The 22,175-nt window shown below is 33.0% G+C and overlaps 1 protein-coding gene across 2 annotated transcripts; it reads left to right on the top strand.

Annotated features, from left to right (window-relative positions):
• Nucleotides 1-100: 100 nt before the first annotated feature.
• On the top strand, nucleotides 101-21,390 carry Past1 (putative achaete scute target 1). 2 transcript variants are annotated; one of them, XM_014230429.3, is made up of 5 exons: nucleotides 101-258; nucleotides 711-2,018; nucleotides 2,294-2,302; nucleotides 19,491-19,664; nucleotides 19,728-21,390. In XM_014230429.3, the coding sequence occupies exons 2-5, from the start codon at nucleotides 794-796 to the stop codon at nucleotides 19,928-19,930; spliced, it is 1,611 nt and encodes a 536-aa protein (XP_014085904.1). In that variant the 5' UTR covers nucleotides 101-258; nucleotides 711-793; the 3' UTR covers nucleotides 19,931-21,390. The 2 variants fall into 2 exon arrangements, with proteins under 2 accessions (XP_014085904.1, XP_069961847.1); XM_070105746.1 differs by lacking the exon at nucleotides 2,294-2,302.
• The last annotated feature ends 785 nt before the right edge of the window (nucleotides 21,391-22,175 follow it).

The following is a 22,175-nucleotide window of genomic DNA, read 5'->3' as shown; positions in this document are numbered from 1 at the left end:
TATCAAATAGCTTTTAACGTCATATGGCCACATTTTAATAACTACAATGTGGCAACTTGCTCGTTTGTCAAACTTTCCAGTTGGTTTCCAATTAAAAACGTCATTGTCTAATGTCAAAAAGCCGATGACGTTCATCTCTGCTTATTCATATTTTACCAGAGAACGTAAATGATATTCACATTTGATTCAGATTTTTTGGTGGTAGTGTCTAGTCGAGTTTGTGCAGATTCGTGGACGGAACGAACAGATAAATTAAATGTAATTAACTAATTATATATTAAAATTAAATTGAACATTGAAGTCCTTATAAATTACTGTTACCTCGCAATAGACTGTTCGTTTAGGATTTGGTAGATCAGACAGTTAGTGCATTGGTAATGTGTCATATTGAAGATTGTGGAAGGGGCGTAGTGAAAATTGTTGCTTCTCAGTGAGAAATATCGGGGCGGAATACCTGCCTACGGATAATAAACGCCAGCAAGTCCCAGCATATACACTTACAAGTGGCAGTGGTGCAAGTGGAAAGAAAATTGTGACGGAATTTTTCCAAAAATAAATTTGTATACGTGTGTGTGATTCATAGCCAAGTATTGTAGGACGAATTCGTGAAATTCAATTAAAATAAAAAGCGAAAGTTGAAAAACCAAATAGAAATCCATGCAATATTAAATTAGTGTGTTATTTTTTTGTTTTCTTGTAAATTATTACAGCCCTTTCTGTGAAGTGAAGTCTTGCCGTGTAAAGTTGCCGCTACAAAAACGTTCGCTATATTGTTGTGTAAAATTGTAACAAAATGTTTAGTTTTCTAAAGCGCGAGAAAAATAATCAAGAAGTGGTGGAGAATGTGGTTGGCGAGCTAAAGAAAATCTATCGCAGCAAGCTGTTGCCTCTGGAGGAGCACTACCAGTTCCATGATTTTCATTCACCTAAGCTTGAAGACCCTGACTTTGATGCGAAGCCAATGATATTGTTGGTGGGTCAATACTCCACTGGTAAAACGACATTTATACGTTACCTGCTGGAACGCGACTTCCCCGGCATTCGTATTGGCCCTGAACCCACAACAGATCGTTTCATTGCCGTAATGCATGATGAAAAGGAGGGTGTCATACCTGGTAATGCACTTGTTGTCGATCCGAAAAAGCAATTCCGTCCACTAAGCAAATACGGCAATGCCTTTTTAAATCGTTTTCAATGTTCTACTCTCAACTCACCCGTCTTGCAAGCGATATCCATTGTTGATACACCTGGTATATTATCAGGCGAAAAACAACGTATCGATCGTGGTTACGATTTCACCGGCGTCTTAGAATGGTTTGCAGAGCGTGTGGATCGAATTATATTACTCTTCGACGCTCATAAACTCGATATCTCAGACGAGTTTAGACGTTCCATTGAAGCGCTTAAGGGTCATGATGATAAAATCCGCATTATACTCAACAAGGCTGACATGATTGATCACCAACAGCTAATGCGTGTATACGGTGCGCTTATGTGGTCTTTAGGCAAAGTGCTGCAAACACCCGAAGTAGCACGTGTCTATATCGGTTCATTTTGGGATCAACCATTACGTTTCGATGCCAATCGTCGCCTTTTCGAAGATGAAGAACAAGATCTGTTTCGCGATTTGCAATCACTGCCACGTAATGCAGCGCTACGCAAGCTTAACGATTTGATTAAGCGTGCGCGTCTGGCGAAGGTACATGCCTTCATTATTTCTGAATTACGCAAAGATATGCCATCAGTGTTTGGTAAAGATAGTAAAAAGAAGGATCTAATTAAGAATCTGGGTCAAATCTATGATCGAATTCAACGTGAACACTCCATTTCGCCGGGTGATTTCCCAGACATCAAGAAAATGCAGGAGGTGCTGCAGCATCAAGACTTTAGCAAATTCCATTCCCTAAAACCACATTTACTGGATGTTGTAGATAATATGTTGGCCAAGGACATAGCGCGACTAATGGAAATGATACCACAAGAGGAAATGACTCTCGTGTCAGAACCAGTGGTCAAGGGTAAGTTGTTGTAGTTAGCATGTCACTTAGTCATTTATGTCGTAATGCAAAAATTTTGTGTAGTGTCATTGCTTGTTGGTGTGGGCGCATGCATGTCTCTGCTTTTGCTAGTAAAATTTAACCATTACTTTGTGTCTAATGCTATTTACATAATCATATTCTACAATCATATTCATATTTGTTTTGTTTGAATATCCAATTTAATATCTTAAATTTCTTATGTATTTTTTTTTATATGCTGATGTATGCGATTCGCCTTACTTGTAACTAATCAGAACTCAAAGGTAAATGACACTACAAAAATTTATATTTCGAACGAATACTTTAAGTGTATCACAGTCACAGAATGAGCAGTTTTTGTATAAAGTCGATTTTTTTTGCATATTTATAATATTTGTATGAAAGCTTGCGTGCCGAATGTCTAGAGAAGTTTGTAATTATTGTACAAACAAGCAAACAAACCATATTTAATTTTTTGAAATTTAGATTTAAATATAGTACATGTTATTACATTGAGGTATATATTTGTGCTAGTAATGGGCACGTGATCCCCCCTCCAATACGATTACTCAAAAACCGTTGGAACCTAAATTTCTTTACAACGCTTTTGCAATACCCCAGCAAACACGTCTAAAACTGCTGACCCAGTTAGGATAAAAAATAAAAACTAGAAGACAAAGTATTTAACAGCAACAACAACGACAGAGGAAGTCATTGTTGGCTACTCATCGTGATTTACCATGTCGGCAAAACAAGTTTGTGCCGGCAAAGCAAAGAACTGCCATAGATAAAATTGAAAAGTAGCAAAATAGGCGGTAGCCAAGCACGACACACATGCGCACACAAGCTGACAATAACAAAAAAATAAAAATAAAAATTGAGTTGAGTAAAAAAAAAATTACTTGAGCTTAAAGTATCTGCAAAAATCCAACGAATCATGACTTAAGAAGTGTAAATAAAGTGAATTTTTGAAAGAAATCTGAAAAGCACTTAAAGTCATATGATGGGTTGGCTCTCACCGCTTTTACCATGGCCCACTGTGTTGTGTGAAAAATATTTTTTATGTAGATGGCTTGTTGTAGTTGGTTGCACAAATGTTTAATGATTTGGCACCCATTAAATTAACTATTCGCACTAAAAAATTTTACAATCGTCAGTAGAGTCTCCAAGAAGTTTGTTCTAAACTACTTTGAATTGAACATTTTGCAGAATATTTGACATTTGAAATAAGTGTTTAGTTGCTGTTAGTGCAAGGAGTAAAACTTTATCTACTTGTATCAGTAAAACTAACCTCAAAAATTATTTACCTAAATGTTTGATATTTTACACTTTTAAAAAGTGTTGCTAAACCAGCTGCATGCATTGACGTATATACATACATATGTAGAACTATATAATTACTTTGTGTTTTACTATTAATATTTCTACATAAATTTCTCTATTTCTGTATAACTCGCCTGCGTTTTATGGCGCCAATCTCCCCGCTCAGATAAGCTGTATGAGGCTGCTACTGCTGCTAATTAATAAACAAATATGCACAGAGAAGGCTGTGATGTACATATGTATGTATGTATGGTATGTAGATAAGTGTGCATATAAAAACGCCTGGCTTTTCAAGTTATTATGCAATACACTTGCTAACTTAAGCTCTCATCGTTTTCGCACACACCAAATGATAATGGCAGGTATAATAATCTATGCGGAGAAATAAAAATAAGTAGAAGCAATAAATTAATTTTAAATGCTCTCACAGTCTTAACTTAATTTTTGTAACATTGTGATTCTATAGCATATAGCTGACATACAAACTGAACGTTCAAAATCCAATTCTTATAGGAATTTTTTTATGTGAAGGGTACTATAGCTGCGTTGCAGTCGAAGTTAACATTTTTTCTTGCTGTTTGTTATTTTGTGTTTTTTATTTTTGCAATGTTTTAAGTTTCAGAATCTCAGAATGTCAACACATTTTTTGCGGTTGCCAAGTATTTGTACTTTTATAGAATGTTTGCTCTGGAACTGCAAGTAGGTCGACGCACTGTGACGCATCAGAATAATTTACTTACACTAGTACTTAAAAGTACTTGCACAATTCTATATACATGTACATATGTATATATTAGGGTGGAGCGAAAAAAACAATTTTTTTTGCTTAGCCTGAGGTTCAATTTTTTTTACCTCTCGAGTTTCGAGTTAAACTTTTTATTTCGTAAACATTTTTTGATAAGTATTCTAGACGCTGAAAGAGGACTCTCTCTTTCTGGCCAATTAAAAGTTATCAACTTAAAAAAAATTTTGTGGTCCTTATTGGAGTTTAAACAAAATTCTTAAACGACAACATGCTTGCCTTATGCGTTAAAATAAAGTCAATAGAGTCAAAAACCGTCAAAGCCGGTAATTTCTATATAAATGTGAAGAGTTTAAACCAAAAAATTTTTTTTTGTTCAAAAAAATATTAACTCGAAATTTACGTTAAAAGTAAGTGGGTGAGTGTTAAAAAAAAAAAAAAATTTCCAAAAATTTCCTTTTTCTATAATCTACAAATTTATCATTCAGCCTAAGCAAAAAATATGGAAAACGGTTGGCCTCAAGGGCCATCCCTGCAACTTCCCTCTAATTTCATACGCTAACGTTCAAATTTCGCTTTTTTCACTGCTTTTGAGCTCTTCGAAATTTTTCGTTTTCGATATCTAGCAAGTAAATCAACCGATTTCGACCCGGTTTGCGGCAAACGATGTGTTTCTTCAAGGTTTAGAACTGATTAGTTTTTGGTGTCGATCGGTCAAGTCGTTTGGAAAAAATTCGAAAAAAACGATTTTTCAAAATTTTTATTTTTGAGATTTCTCGAAATCTACTGGTCCGATTTTGTCCAAACTTACACGAAATTCAAGTGCAATGAAACCCTTAGTTTATTCAAATCGGTTGAGCAGTTTAATAGTTATAAGAGGGTCACATACATCCACACACACACACATACATCCACACATACATACGGACATCATCGTAGAAATGTTCGGGGAAGCTTCCTCGACCCTCAGAACGTCAAGATCTGTTGAGAACTCGATTTTTGGGGTGAAACCAATATCTTCCCGATTTTTAGAAAATTTTCCATTTTCTTAGCGGGAAGTTAAAAAAAAAATTTTTTTCGCTCCACCTTAGTATATATGTCTATACAAATGTATATATTTTTTAAATGAATATACGCTTCACATTATACCGAAAACAGTCGAAACAGCGCTTTTAGCCCGCTTGCATTATCTGCTCTACACATCCGCTAATCAAATTAATTACCGTCATACTAACGCAAAGGGGTTTTTGTTCTTGTTTTCTCTTATGAAAAAAATAAAATAAACCTGTTGACCAATTTGTATGTACATATATGTATATATATACGCAATTCACATAAAAGTGTGAGCATTGCACTGTTCAGCGTTGACTCACGCCATTCGTTTTTTACGAAAAAAAAAATATATATATAATATAAAAAAAACAATAAAATGAAAATTTAAAAAATTTACACTTGAAAACGTTTTCCCCACATACATTCAACTGTGATTACTGAATGTGAAATTAACTATTTACATACATTTATAGGGAAGATTGATATACATATGTACATATGTATTTACACATATTTGTCTGCGCTATTTTACCCATTTTTGTAAGTATATGAGAGCACGTTAACTAATTTCAAATATTTGTTGAATTAGTCGTTGCTGTGACCGGAACAACGGTCTAACATATAATATTTAGATAAGCTGTGTCGTGAATGAGTTTCCAGAAAATATTCATTATAACAACTCTAATACAGACAGTCATTGTTTGGCGTAAGATCTATAATACAAATAACAGTGATTAATGCATATTCAAAAAAACAAAAAATACTTTATGGTGGTAAAATTTTTTCGAAGAATTTATTTTTATATATAGTATCATGTTATCAGCTATTTATTTGGAATTTGGTAGTCACTTTGAGGAGAGACATTTATTTTTATTTATCGCTAAAAAATATCAGCTTATTTTGGTTTAAAATCAACGTTTCCACAGCTCAGAAACTTGTTCCACTCAAGCCAGGTCATCTTCAATATTTTTTGTTTTCGATTCATACCAAAAATTAAAAAATCAATTTCTTCTCCTCTCCATGCCGTGTTTGTAGCCCAAACTCTCACCATACTCCACAGCTAATGTGACTTTGTATTATTTACAATTTTTTTGTTTGCACGAATAACGTCACAAATCCAGTTACATGAACAGCGAACTTGTTTGCGTGCACCTTACAACTGCCACGTAAAGTTCAAGGTCTCCAACAAAGGCTAATACATTATTTAGTGAATTCAATCGCACAGCTGCTAGCTTTCTGAGTAACGCTGAGTAAATATTTGTATATGTATTTATTCGATTTTTATTGTAATTTACTTTAATTACAATTATGAGGTTTAGTATGCCACAGCTGTTATACATTTATATTTATATTATAAATCGCTGCAAATTTAGAAAAAAAAATATTGTTATTTATTTATTTAAGTTTTTTTTTGATATGTCTTATATTCATTATGTTAAATATTTTTAATTTTTTTTTACGTTTTTATAGTTTTTTGATATATATTTTTTTTTTTTTATATATCTTCATAAATTTTTTTAATTTTTATTTTTTTATATATTTTTTTAATTTTTATTTTTTTATATATTTTCTTTTAAGTTTTTTTCTATAATTTTTTTTTTATTTTTAATATTTTACAATATTATATTTTCTTTTTTTTTTTGTAACTTGTTTATATTTTTTTGTTTTTAGTTGCTTATTTCTGTTTTTGAATTTATTAATTTTTTTACTTTCTTAATTTTTTTTTAATATTGTTTTATTTATTTTTTTTTTTTTGTTTATAATATGTAATTATCTGTTTTTTGTTTTTAATTTATTATTTTTTTTTTTACTGTTATATTTTGTTTTTAATTTTTTTTACTTTTACTTGTTATTTTGTTTTTCTTTTTAATTTATTTTATTAAATTTTTTTTTGGTTTTTTTTTATTTTTTTCTTGTCAATTTTTTATTTGTTTTTTTTTTTTTAATTTTTATTTTTTTTATTTGTTTTTTTTAATATTTTTTTTTAAATTTTACTTTTTTAATTTTTTTTTAATATTATTTTATTTATTTTGTTTTTGTTTATAATATGTAATAATCTGTTTTTTTGTTTTTTATTTATTATTTTGTATTAATTTGTTTTTAATTTTTTTATATTTCTTTACTGTTACATTTTGTTTTTCATTTTTTTCTTTTTAATGTATTTTATTAAATTTTTTTGGGTTTTTTTCCATTTTTTTTTTCTTGTCAATTTTTTATTTGTTTGTTTTTTTAATTTTTTTTATTTTTTTTTTTTATTTGCTTTTTTTTATTTATTTATTTTTTTTTTTTTCTTGTCAATTTTTTTATTTGTTTTTTTTTTTAATTCTTATTTTTTTTATTTGTTTTTTTATATTTTTTTTTACTGTTATATTTTGTTTTGCTTCATAAAAGTTGTATCCAACTACCCCATTTGTTCCCATTACATAGCAGATAAGCGTATCAGCTCGCATTCTAATGCTCTTGTTTTATTGTCGATTAATAAGCATAAACGTGTGTGTGCTCAGTATAGCGAAACAATAAAAGTTTTTATATTTTATGAGTTTAAAGCTCATTTTATTTGAAAGGGTACACACATATGTACATATATGCTTTGGCTTAATTCTAATGTGCACTTATCTATGTTAATAGAACTCTCTGAAAGTTTCGCGGCTATACAAGTATATGTATGTACATAAATGCATTATACACATGAATGTACTCTATTGTTTACTATACTTTTAAATATAAATAATAAAAAAAGAAATTCCCTTAATTTTCGTTCTTAAAATTGCCTGCCTTGTCTTTAACAAATTTTTAGTTGTTATATTCTACAACTTAGGAGGAAACGTCGGAGACCCTATAAAAATATATACATACATATGTATAACTGATCAGCGTGACGAGCTAAGTCGATTTAGCCATGTCCGTTTGTCCGTCTGTCTGTATATACGCGATCAATCCCTTAGTTTTGAGAATATCGATATGAAATTTTTGCACACGTTCGTTCCTTTCCAACAAGCTGGTTATTTGTCAGAACCGTCTATATCGGACTATTATAGCACATAGTTGCCATACAAATTGAGTAATCGGAATTAAGTTCTTGTAAGTAGAACTTTTTTTTTTTGCGAGGGATATTAAAGTTGCCGCAGTTATCGTATTTTCTTTCTTTTTTTTTACTCATTTTTAATTTATATTTCTTTAAGAAAATCTTACAAAGTACAAAAGGTTTTATATGGAAAACTTATTTGTCATGAATTTTAAATATTTTTCCAGTTAAATAACCAACAACTGTTTGTCAGCGAGTGCAACTGTTCATTATTTGCAGGAATTGTTTAATTTACATATTTAATTTTATACTTCCAGCCTTTATAACCTCAAAATATAAATATTGATCGCTTTTGTATTATTTATGCAGTAAAGTAATTAACTTTTGTATTTATTTGTACATTTGTTTGTTAACTTCGAAAGATCGTTACAGATTTAATTGAGTTTTAATATTTATATAGTTGTGTGCATTGGAGGCAGACATACATATATATGTATATACATACATATAGGTATGTACATAATGCAGTACATATTCTATTTGCATTTGATTCCCATGTAAAATATAGATTTTTCCGCCAGAGATTAGCTTTCCAGATATACATATATACATATGTATTTGTTACATTGTGTCAATGAACTCTCTCTATATTCTACATCGTGAATGTAAACAATTGGAATTTAATTTTAATTTTTTGTAACAATTCACGTTAGCCTCGTGAATACGGGGGCGTTGTAGATAGTTCAATTCAATCAGCATTTAGACTGAGTTTTCGAATTGAACTGTAATGTTTTCAGATTAGTTTCAAGCACCTGATTTTAATAATTTAAAATTTCTTAAAGTTTAGTAATAAAAATAACTAAGATTCCAGCTGATCAAATTAGATCCGGACTGACAACTTTAACATGAAACATTTTCACATATTTTAATAAGAATCTTTATTAACGCCTTCAAAATAGGCTTCTAAATCAATACAAGCATGTCAACGCTCTTACTCGAAATTTCCATACACTTGTTGCAAGCCACGACTGGAATGGCCTTCAGTGCCGAATTTGGTTCTTTCAGTTTCGGCTCAATTTTGTACCCATTCCCTAGATTGCTGAACATTTGCAACCTCATATCCATAAACCCAAATCTCGTTACCAGTAATGATGTGTCCTAGCTACGTCCAGGACAGGTAAGAAACATATAAACAAGCTTTGAAGCTTTACGTGCCTAAAAGTAGACTTTAGACCCCTCAAGTAATTTGTTATTGTATTACCTCTATCTACACCACTTCAAATCACTTCACTCAATTTTGCATTGTAAACATTTTAGACATTTTAGACATTTTTTTTGACAGCTTAGTCACAGTTCTCTGAAAGAAATGTGTCAGTGACGTCACGCTTAAATTTTGCATTGAATCAACTGTCATCTAGTCTATATTCTTTTTTATTTTTTTGACTAGGTTTATAAAGATTAGAAAAGTATGCTGGAACAAACAAGTCAATGGCGAATAAAACAATTATTTTTCTATTGGTTACTTTCGTGTTTTTGTGACAATTTGACTATAAACACATCATTTACCTACTTATCTAGAGGGTGATCCATTTCAAGATTTCCTACTTTTTTAAAGAAAAAAAGTACGTTATTGGGCATTTATTTTTTGAAGATTATCTCTTTCAAATGTTGGCCGCGGCTACGTCTCAGATGATCCATCCGTTAAGTCCAAGCGCCTGAAACACATTCTTTACAGAGCGTGAATTTTCGTAATAAAGTTGAACAATTCGTTAACGTTGTTCAGGTGTAAGTATTTCCATGATGAAATGCTAAACAGTGCTGAACAAAAATAACATGACAGCTTGATATGACTGATCTGTAAAAGATATCTTGATCTGTAAAAAAAAGCTATTGAAAAAAAGTACCTCTACTTGGATCACCCGTTACCAACGTCACATTTCACTTCTAGGAAAATTATTATAAACTTCAGCAATCATTTATCTACTTCACTTGTGTGACACTGTTTTTGTTTATAATTTGTATGTTTTGACATTTACTCCTGTCAGATTTTTTACTTTTACGACGCATATGAAGTGTTTGCTGAAATTTTGACAAGTGAGAGAGCGTGCAAAATACGAGCGTAACAAAAATAATGACCGTTAGTTAAATGCACTGTCATTAATAATATAAAATTATATAAAATAATTCAACAGATAAATAATTGAAATTAGTTTGGAATTCACAATCAAAACAGTTCTGCCGAAAATAAGGGTTAATATACTGGGATCAAGTTATTATAATTTGAACTTGTTATTATCATACGATATTGTCATTCAAACGATAAACGAATTGAACTTGCTGCTGGTGTCATTGTCTCTTTTTACACGCAAATTTATAACGTTTTTTTAATGACATTTTTCCAAAACCTTTACGAACTCATTAATTAATTTTCCACATAATTAAATTACTAATTTTTAATATTCGGCTGGCTTTCTTTGCAGCATTTCTCTGATTAATTGCAAAATAGCTTTCTTCCCGTTTAATCTGCTGATTGTGTCTAGCATTTTACCTACAATGATTATCTTGCCGACAGCTTTGCCTTCGCGAACATCCGTCCATCCGTCCGTTCGTCCGTCCGCATGTAGGCCGCTTTAATTGAAATATTCTTCTCTTGACATTGTGAACACAATGCGACAAAATGCCACATGCGTCCGCGTACCTAATCTAGGCTAAATGCTCGTAAAATAACCATCCATGGAGTACATAGACGCACATACATACACACACACACTTACACATGTACTGCACACACGCTCACCTATTTGCTATCGCAATGCTATGTGTCGTTATGGCGTCATGCTCATATCGCAAATACCTTCAAAACGCACAACAACAACAACACCGACAAAATATATGCAAATTTTTTGCGATTACTGTGCTTGTGGTTGTTGTTGTATTTTGTTTTTTTTTAGCAGGTTTAAATAAATCAGGCAATAAAATCGGTGCTGCCGGTGCTTCAGCGTCTGAACTTGTTTGCGACACCGGTTCTGGTTGAGTGCATCCACCCGCGCGCTTGTGTGTGTGCACCAGTGTGTGTGTGCTCGTGGAAAGGGCCATCGTGCGCGCATTTAGTTCATTTTCCAGCCGCCCGCTTCACTTGCGCTCATTTAATGCCAAGTGTCACTTTTGTCACTTTTGACAGCGTCAAGCTGCGCTCTGGTTTTAATCACAAGCCGACTGCATTGCTTCAGCTGCTACTCTCGGCGTTTGCACGACACTCACCTCAATTGGTGGCACAAGCTGCGCGCTCCGCCGGCACTTTTTCACTTTTCAAATTAATCGGCATGAATAAATGCAATCGGCGTTTGAAGATGTGCTTGGCTTGCGAGTGCAATTGCTGTTGTTGTAATGTTTTTTGTTTTTCGTTATTTCACCTATTTGTGGATTTTCTTTTTTGCTTTTGCATTTTGCAATTGATAATGTGCTACATCCATTTAATGGCATTTAAAGTGTGCATTTACACACATGCATACATACATATGCATGTATGTACATGTGATGCGCTCGTATATCAGTCGCACATTGCCCATTCATGAAAGTATCAGTCAACCATTCAGAGAATTCAACACAGTGAATTGAGGTTATTATTGATAGCAAAGCTTTTCCTCTGAAAAGCTGAAGTGCATATTTTATTTAGAGCATACTTTTGACAATGCAAAATTTTAAGAATATTATTTATTTATTAGTTATAACAATAACTATAATTCCGAATATAAGAACTAAAACAAGAAAAACTATTAACTTCGTTTGCACCGCAACCATAATACACTTCACAAATAAAAAAAGTTTTCCATATAAGAACCTGATTTCGTTCGGCTTAACTTTGTAAGCCAGTATATTCTAGAATAGTCCGATCTGAACAATTGGTTCGGAGTTTATACCGTAGCGCTAGGCAATAATCAATACCAATTTCGTTAAGATACCTTACCAAATAAAGTTTGCATTACAAGGGTTCGATTTGAATGGGTCAGTTTGTATGACAGCTACATGCTAGAGTAGTGCGATCTAGACCATTTTCTCGGTAATTGTACCTTTACCTTGGACAATAATCCACGCCAAACTTCGTGCAGATGTTTCGTCAATTAAAAAAGGTTTCCATATAAGGAACTGATTTTGATCGTTCAGTTTGTATGGCAGCTATATGCTATAGAGATCCGATCTAAACAATTTCTTCGGAGCTTTTACCGTTGCCTTCTAAAATAATCGATGTTAATTTTCGTGAAGACATCTCGTCAAATTAATTAGTTTTCTATACAAGAACTGGATTTTGATCGGTCAGTTTACTATAGCTGTCCAATATCGACGGCTCCGACAAATGAGCAGCATCTTAGGGAGAAAAGGGCGTGTGCACAGTTTCATATCGATATCTTATAAATTAAAGATTGTATATATATGTATATACAAAGAGTCGTATTTGGAAAAATGTTAAATTTTGCTCCCGCCTACTTTCGAATTAACTAACTTAATTTCGTAAAAATCACTTTAAATACTTCAAATAATGTGGTAATTGTTGAAAAAAATTTCACTCTCCCTTTTCTTTTAGATAAGAAATTCCAAATTTTGTACCGCAAATGACCTAAATATTTAACTTCCGCCAATCGTTAGTGTAAACATTTTGTAATAAATGTATTTTTAGTAAAACTCAATGTATTTACATTTGTTTAACTGAGCTATTATCATTCAGCAAGCAAAATTTCTACTATAAACATTGTTATTGTTGTATATGGAAATATTTCCTTTCGGTACAGAATCCTACATAACTATAAAGTTTTGATCTTATATATGGATATGTGTATAAAAAAGTTATGTATATATAGAGAAATGTGCAGATGAAGATGTGTGCACCTCGGATATAATGCATTAGTCGATATTTTTACTGGTAATTAGCTGCATCCGCTGTTCCGAATAATTCTATTGTTATATCAACAAGATACTACATATGTATATATTGCCATAGATATACCCCATATATTGTAGTAAATTCAGTATAAACACTAAATATGTCGAAATTGAAGTACAACAATTACAAAATCAAAATGTTCCGCAAACGCGCACAAAATGTCCGAAAAGTGAATGAACTTCCGATCAGTTTAGTAGAGCGAAATAAATCGTGCAGATCTGTAGCGTTGGCATGTCACGATGGCAACAGTGTTCTATTTCAGCATTATTTTGCTCACATACATATCTTATCTGCATGTGTGTCGGAATGATATTGGAATTTTTCGAAAGTATCATGCGAACGTACACACCTTTGATTAAACGCACAAGAGTGAAGTAGATAAGTCATGTGACATGATGTGTAATGTTGCAAATTTTAGGTATGATGTCATGGTGAGTGAAATTAAAAAAAAAAAAAATTTTTGTGCATAAAGAAAAATAAAAAATTTCGATAATATATTTAAACGTTTTTGCCCAGTAAAGTAGCGCAAAAATTTTATAAAAAAAAAATTAGAAGTGAGTTTCACATTTAGAAGCAAAAAGAAGTCGCACGGCGCCAAATCTGTATACGGTGGACGGGGCACTTCTTTCTTAGTAAATAATTTGCCCTAGTAAAGCTTTGAGTGTTTTGCTTTTCTCTAGGTAGTCGTTGTAGATCACGTCTTTTGTATCTTGCGGTGTATATCAGTGAATTCATGTTCTGTCGACAGTCACGAAAAGACGCAGAAACTCCTTCGTTGTAAATAACATCAAAAACCGTTAGGAAGTGAACTTATATTTGCGCTTGTTGACCGAAGTGAGTAAACGAAGCACCAAGCGAGCCGTTTGCTTTCTCAGGCTCAATCATTTAAGTACGACCCACGCGGTTATTGTTGTTATAGCGGTAATCCAATCCCCGCTTAGGTGGTAAAGATTGGGTCGGTTGTCATCGAAGTTATCTAACGGTAGGCTCAGGACGAGTGCTGTTTCGACGGAGTCGGACCATAGGGAGAGGGGTGTTAGATGGCTACAGTAGCCAGAACGAAATTGTGCAAAGCTAACGCTAAATTATCGGTGCAACTCGAGCTATTCGTCTGCATGGGTGATGGTTTGACACCAAATGCGCCATTTACTGAGAGCGAGTCGATGAAGGTGTTGATGGTTTCACTGTGAATGGCGCTCAGTGCGTGTTGCTTCCAAAGTCTGGTCGGCGTACTGTTCGATATCGTCGACGTAATTAAGGAAAGACCCCTTAATGCTTCGCTTAAAACAGACGATTGTAGAGATTTCTGTGAAACATTCCAGCAGAATCTGCTTGGAATGAAGTTTATTATGTGTCTTAACCCACTTAACCCGGTCTTTTGCGTACTGTATCAGCTGTTTCGCTCACATTTAATCGGCGTACTGCTAATATAAGGTCGTGGACTTTTGTCACGTTGTCTTCCAGGGTGGCCGTTGGCTCAACAGAGACCAACATGCGACCACATTGAAATTTTTTTAACCAATTTTTAACGATCGCCATTGATATCACATATCATATACAGCATCCAAGCATTCCTTGATTTCATTGCGCGATTTCCCTTCGAAAAACTAGAACCGCTGCACCGACCATAGTTCGTCCTTTTATATTTTTCCTAAAACCAGGCGGCATTCCCGCTTCCACTAGCGCTCAAAACAACAGTACCAGTTCATTTCAACTAAAATTTAGAAAGTAGCCGTTTAGGAAAATGTACTATATGAAAAGAAAATATTATTAAAAAATACTTTTTACAAGATTTCAGCCAGATATCTCCAAAACTGATAGCTTATAACAATCAAACATACAAATTGACCGGACTTATCCTCTCAGCTCTATTGGTTACTCCATGTCGGTACAAAATAAGTAAAAAAAAATATATATAATATATACATAGATAAAATTTTTTTTTTTACTAAAAAAAAATATAAATATATATACATTTAATTTTTTTTTACTAAAAAAAAATATATATATATGCATTTAATATTTGTTTACTATATTTCTGTTTGATATCTCTTAAATCAATTTTTGGGTAGTAAATAAATTTACATATATGTATAAGTGCTCGTAAAGAGTTTTTATTTTTCATAATTTATTCAGCATGATTTTCGTCATGCAAAAAAGTCATTTATTCTTCGGCTAACTTATAAATCCATATTTAAATTGTTGATCATTGACTATGTATTTACTTTCTATAATTATTCCTGGCTAGTTGGCAAACACAAACACCGGCTACTAGTGCCAAGACTCGACAAAACGATTGACAAACGAGTGTGGTGATACGATACACATGCCTACAAACACATACAGCTATGTGTGTATAACACTGTCGAATTTCTTTTGTGATTCCGAATGCTAAGTTAATTCCTCAGGCGTACATTGACCTTTGATTAATGAACTTGATGCATACATACAATCTTAGCAAGAGTACTTGCTGTAGTCGCTACCGTGTTTTTGGGTCAGAAGAACATGAAATTTAGAAAAAAAAAAAGCATTTCACAACAAAGTTGGAGAGACATTGCAGATTCCTAGAAGTCAAACTCCGCCGAAAACTCGTTAAGAATTTGATTTGAAAGCAAAAATGTGTGACACTTATGCAATAGCTGCTGAATAAACACTCCAACTTTGGCAATATTTCCAAATTTTTTACTATTCTTTTGTGCTTTTTGGGCACTTATCACATGCTACCGTGTACCATGATGTTAAGTGAGTTCATGCAATTGCGGCGCGAAGTTGTATTAACATTTATCTCTTTGTGGCTTATTTGCTTAAGTGCTTATATATGCTCTTATTTCTAATTTTGCACTAGTTTCTTAATTATTTGCGTCAACTATTTTGCCAGAGCCTCTTATGATAGGGTAGTGCGGCCAAGCACCACATACCGACATATTATATATATTATATATATTTTCATACATACATATATGTGTCTACTCGCTGCTATCTTATCAGCATATTTGCTTGCCGCTCGCTCTATTTTTTTCCTCATAAAATACCGCTCCTTTCAACGGCTAGATTGCTCGTATGGGACGCCGCCCAATTGCCAAATATTATATATAGAGAGCATAATTCTATGTACAAGTACTTCTACCATGTACATATGTATGTAATTATCTGCCTGATAAATAACGTTTATAATCGTTGTAGCGCAGTCACAAGCAGCGCCCAAGGCAACTAACTGTGATGTAATTTTTTATGTGCTTGCGTTTATTTCACACCTAACCTAACCTCTATGTTTAACATTCTGTTACTTATTTCACTTTTATTGAATTTTTATATATTTATACATTTATATTCTTTGTATGTATTAATTTGCTATATTGTATATAAAGCACTTGAAAATCGATTTATCAAAAAAAAACTTCAGCAACTGTCGATTGTTGAGCAAATTTAAGACCAATCGAGGCGCCAGTAATGAATGATTAGGTGCGGTCGACATATATACATACATTCCAACCCATATACCATTCTACTCTATATATAGCCTTGTTTTTAAATCAAACACTCTGTGTTTCGAACAGTGATTTGTTTTTTCTGAAAGTGATATGACGCAGAGCTTACGTCATTATAGAGCAATTACTCCGCGCTGTGCTCTGCCATTAATATAATTTATGTATTAAGAAAATTGCTCTATCAGTAGTTTTTGCATGTCTCTATATAATGTATATATATATATGTACATAAATTTGTACTATACATGTATTTTAATATGCTGAATTAGACTCCACAGCTTTTGAGTTGCACCCTGTGTTGTTGCGATCACACTGCATAATTTTCAAAGGGCTAAGCAGAATGTCTGATGCAAATTCATTCTTATGAGATAAAAAAGAAAAAAAACGTTAACTTCGATAAAAAAGTTTCCAAATAAGAACTTGATTTTGATCGTTCAATTTGTATGACAGTTGTATAATAGATAAGCAGCTATATGCTTTAGTGATCTGATCTGAAAAATTTATTCGGATATTATAGCGTTGCCTTGGTAAATAATCCATGCCAAATTTCCTGCAGATAACTTGCCATATAAAATTTATTCATATAAGGTCTTGATTTTGATTGTTCAGTTTGGAGATTGTACCGTTATCTTAGACAATAACTCATGCCAAATTTTGGAGGGATGTCTTATCAAATAAAAATGATGTCAAATAAAAAACTTTTCCATAAAAATAATTTATTTTGGTCGTTCAGTTTGTAGTATGACAACTATATGCTATAGTGAACCGATATCGGCGGTTCCGGAAAAAAAGCAGCTTCTCGAAGAGGAAAGAGCGACATCTTAAAAACTGAGTGACTAGTTCGCGTATATACAGACAGACAGACAGATGGACATGGTTTAATCGCTCGTCACGCTGAAATTATATTTGTATATATTTTATAGGGTCTCCGACGTTTTTGAATATTACAAACTGCGTGGCAAACTTAATATACCCTGTACAGGGTATAATAGAAATTGTTTGCTTTCCCCTATTTGCAAGGCCGGCTTTTAGTTCCTTGAAATTTTTTTTTTTATGGACTGCATAGATTCATGGCACATTTCAAACGCTCTATGAGTGAGTAGGGAAAGCTCTTGAGAACTAAATATTGTGAATACAAAATAAAGCGATGATTTGACTATTTATCTCTATCGAATACTTTTAGATCTGAAAATGCTGATCGATGTGATGATATTTATTTGAAATGTTCCAGATTAACGGCGCCAGATTAGCAGAAACCCGTTTTATGTCTAAAAACCCTAAGCAAAATGTGTTGCTTTGATAATTACCTGATTTTCCAATTGATCATAATTTTCCTCGCTTCTGCAATGCTAACGTGGTTAACAGAATATCAAGAGATGAAGGGAGGTTTTTGTTATACCTAATAGTCTAAATTGGAACAGAAAACAAATAGTAGGCAGTAATATTATTACATCTATACTTGATCTCCTTCTTGGGCTTTTGCTTCTTCTATAATTCATGATTCTCCTCGAAGTCGTCTAAAAAGGCACAAAAGTCGTATTGAATTCAACAAAATACTTTTTCCCTTCATATTATGATATTATATATATTTAGAAGCGAGAAGTTGGAAACTCAAAGATCTCTTTATTTTAAGTACAACGATCTACGAATAAATAAATTGAGAGTACGCATTCAGGGTAGACGCTCAATATGATAGCAAGTGAAATCGTAATTTTAAAATAAACGATGCTAGATTATGACACGAATTAGCGTTAAGTACGGCACTACTTCTACTTAAAGATTTTTCCTTATCTGTATCCCAACGTTTAAGAAAGATTAAAATAATTATCTCTCTTCGATTGCCTAAATATTGAAGAGTGGCGAGTCGTACAAACAATTGGCAAAAATCAAATAGACTGGTATAAGAAATTGGTAATAGACTAACGAGTAGTTATACCACTTTAATGAAGTAACCCTTTGCTCTCTGTTATTGAATTCAGCTGGGTAAACCCGACCAGAGGTTAGAGTTCAAGCATAGCGAGCAGAAAATAAACGAATCGATGTCGGCTATTGTGTCTTTATGTTATCAATTTTTTGTATAAAGAGTCGGTATTCCTACCACACTGCAATATGGTACACTTTCTTCTTCTTTGCAATTTCAACTCGCCCATAATTAAAGTAAATTGCTCGCGTGCGCATGGCCTCATAATCTGCCCTAGTCTCGTATTTCATTTATATTTTCTTTCTATTTTCTTTGAATAACGAAAATTGTTTAGAGTCAGACTCTTTTAATTGCCACTGCACTTGCATATTCCGTCAGTTGCACTTTTTGCACAATGCAAAGCGTAAAATTTGCAACAAAATGCAAATGCATCGTTGCAAATTGCGTTCGTGCGCTACTCACCGGCCAATAGACAAGCGAATCAATTGTATTGTGAAGCGACAATTGAGATTAAATTGCCATAAACGCATACAAGAATTGAAGTGGCCGCCAAAGCCGCTGCAACTTTCAAGCCGGTGGCCGGTGCGCGCTCTTTAATTCAAGTGCTTGCGCCAGCGGAGACGAGCGCACTTCGTAATTGTAGGTAATTGCTGTTGCGACTACTTAGACGCAAGCGATTGAAAAGGCCAACAAACGCCGAGGACACAAAGCGTCTGACCGAGCGGCAAGGCAGGTTCATAAATTGAGGCACAGCGGCGGCTAAAAATTAGGAGCAATAGAAATATGCCTATCTATGCTTAAAACATGCAATGCATATGTATGCTTGTGTGATTGTATATATATATATACAATACCTTTGATATATTTATTTTAATTATATAGTAGGTGTATACATACTTTTAGCAGTGACTGTTGTACATTTAACTTTTATTTACCGAACTTTACACTTTTCTCATATAAATTTCAATCTAATGCTTTTAGGTGGCGCCTTCGCTGGTGTAATCGACGATCACGTCTCACCGTTCGGCTACATGAAGGGCGAGGGCATCGATGCTGGTTTCGGCGAGCACGATTGGATTTGTAGTCGCGACAAACCACGCACAGACGACATCTTTAACGCGCTGGGGCCGGTGGATGGGCGCATATCGGGAGCGAGTAAGTCGAAAATTTCACTTAGCTTAATAATATTAATAACAAACACAATATTTTATATTGCAGCTGCCAAGCAAGAACTCATCAAATCGAAGCTGCCCAACTCGGTGCTCAGCAAAATCTGGAAGCTCTCCGATGTCGATGGCGATGGTTTTCTGGATTCGGACGAATTTGCACTCGCTTTGCACTTAATCAATGTCAAACTGGAGGGCAACGAACTGCCGAATGTGCTGCCCGAACACTTGGTGCCACCGGCGAAACGTTGCTAGTGCTATTATAAACAAATTTTCTATTTTACTTTATCATTTTTTTTTTGGTTCCTTCACTTCTTATGACTTCGTTATGACGAGCGTACATATCAGCTCGCTTCAGTTTCCTATAATATCGTTGCTAATTAAAATTAATGTATTACAAAAATGGTACTATGCGCTTAAGTCATCTAAGCTACTATATATTGTAAACTACACCTATTTTTATGGCATATATGTACATCTGCATACATATACATATATGTTACTTGTTGTCGCATATGTGAGAGCTGGCAATCGATATGCACAAAGCGTCGTTAAAAGTGCATTGTTACCTATACATACATACAAACATATACGAAAGGAACGAACCCAATTGTTGTATACCCAACTAAGCGCTAAAATAACTAAATGTATATGTACATATGTATGTATATATATACTATGAGTATGTGTTTTGCACACTTTGCATTGTATGTATGCTATTACACCACTTACATATGTATGTATATTATAATGTATATTAAGTAAAATTTGAATTTGAATTTTAAATTTTGAACCCCCCTTATATCATGTGAATGTAACTGAAATCTATTTTTGAATATTTCATATACATATGCGTCAATATTAACTAAATATACAAAACAAATTGAGAAGATAATAAAAAAGTTTATGAAACACACTTTAGTTGAATATACATACACACATACATGCATGCATAAATATCTAAGCGCTTTCTTTATAAAATTCGTTTTATATTTATATATATGGTCTTTACATATACAATATAAATTATTAAGTTTTGTTCAAAATGAAACTATCACTAAATGTAAATGTGTACAGCAAATGAAAAATTCAAAAATTAAAGTGAAAATATATTTGATACATACATACCATAAATGCAACTATTTGCACTTTTAACCGCAATGTCCTATGCACACATGAAAAATATGTTACAAACTTAAATGAATTCATTGCATATGCAAAAAATAGTATACAGTATACAAAAATTGTAGCTTTCACAGTTGTTGCATTGATTTCGGCTCAGTTGAACGCATTGGCTGAGTCCTGCGCATTTCTCACCAGTTTGTAGGTTATGCATTTTTGCTTGTTTTCCACATTTTGTGCAATTTTTTAACATAGATTTGTTTTTTTTTTTTTGTTCTGAATGCAATATTTTTATATTCTTATACAAGTGTATACATTTGTATTTCAATTTAATTGAAGTTTTGAAGTCGTAATTGTAATTGCATAACAAAAATTGCCTTAAATAAAATGCAATTGTTTAAATTATTTAGCAAAAACAATAAAATTATAAATTTTTACGTATTATATACTATTTGCCACATATTTATGTATGTAGCACATATATAAATATGTATGTATGTATTACACGTATAAAATAAAAAAAGTTGTAAACAAAGTATGTAAATGAAATTTTATATAGATATTAAATGAAAACAATAAAATTTTTTTGAAAATATATTTAAAAATTTCTATATAAATTCATTATAGTTCGAACCGAGTAAACCTAAGTAGGCCACGAAGTTTGTAACATCCAGAAAGTCAAATGTCTTTTTCTCTGCAACAAGCTGCTCATTTGTCGGAAACACAACAACACGACAACGGACTGTAATAGCATTTAGCTGCAAGAAAAACTGGCCTATCAAAGTCAAGTCGTTGTTTGAAAAACTTTTACATTTGACGAAATATCTTCACGAAATTTGGCATGGATTATTGGCCAAGGTAGCGCAACAAACTCCGAACAATTTTTTAGATCGGCCCACTACAGCATATATGTAGCTGCCATACAAACTGACCAATAAAATTTAGATTCTTGTTTTTATTTGTGAAAAATGTTATGATGCTGGAGAATTCTAATTTGGTGGCTATTACGTAGACTAGATTGGTGGAGGAGCTGTCTGTTATAATTCGTGACGATTTTTGTTGTTAATGACCTTAAAGCATTCTTGTATTAGTATCTGAGGTTTAGGTGGTTGGTTGCAATATTTTTAAATAATTTTGGATCCTTTGCAATTAGGAAGCTCCAACTATTTGGGAGCGATGACGGTGCTTTCTTCATGATTAACGCTTGCATCGGGAAAAGAGAAGACTATCAAGCAAGCAGTTTTTGCACAAGCATCGTAAGAAGACACCCTGAGTATTGTGTAAGGAGGATATTAATATATTTTGAAAGTGGGTCTCGATGTAAAAGTAACGAGCTCGGAACGAAATAATGCTAGAAATAGCGTTTTTTGCATGCTGC

This window comes from Bactrocera oleae, chromosome 2 (genome assembly GCF_042242935.1).
Source record: "Bactrocera oleae isolate idBacOlea1 chromosome 2, idBacOlea1, whole genome shotgun sequence".
NCBI classification, from domain to species: Eukaryota; Metazoa; Arthropoda; class Insecta; order Diptera; family Tephritidae; genus Bactrocera; species Bactrocera oleae.
The sequence above is the reverse complement of the archived record's forward strand: the minus strand, read 5'-3'. Positions and strand labels throughout refer to the sequence as shown.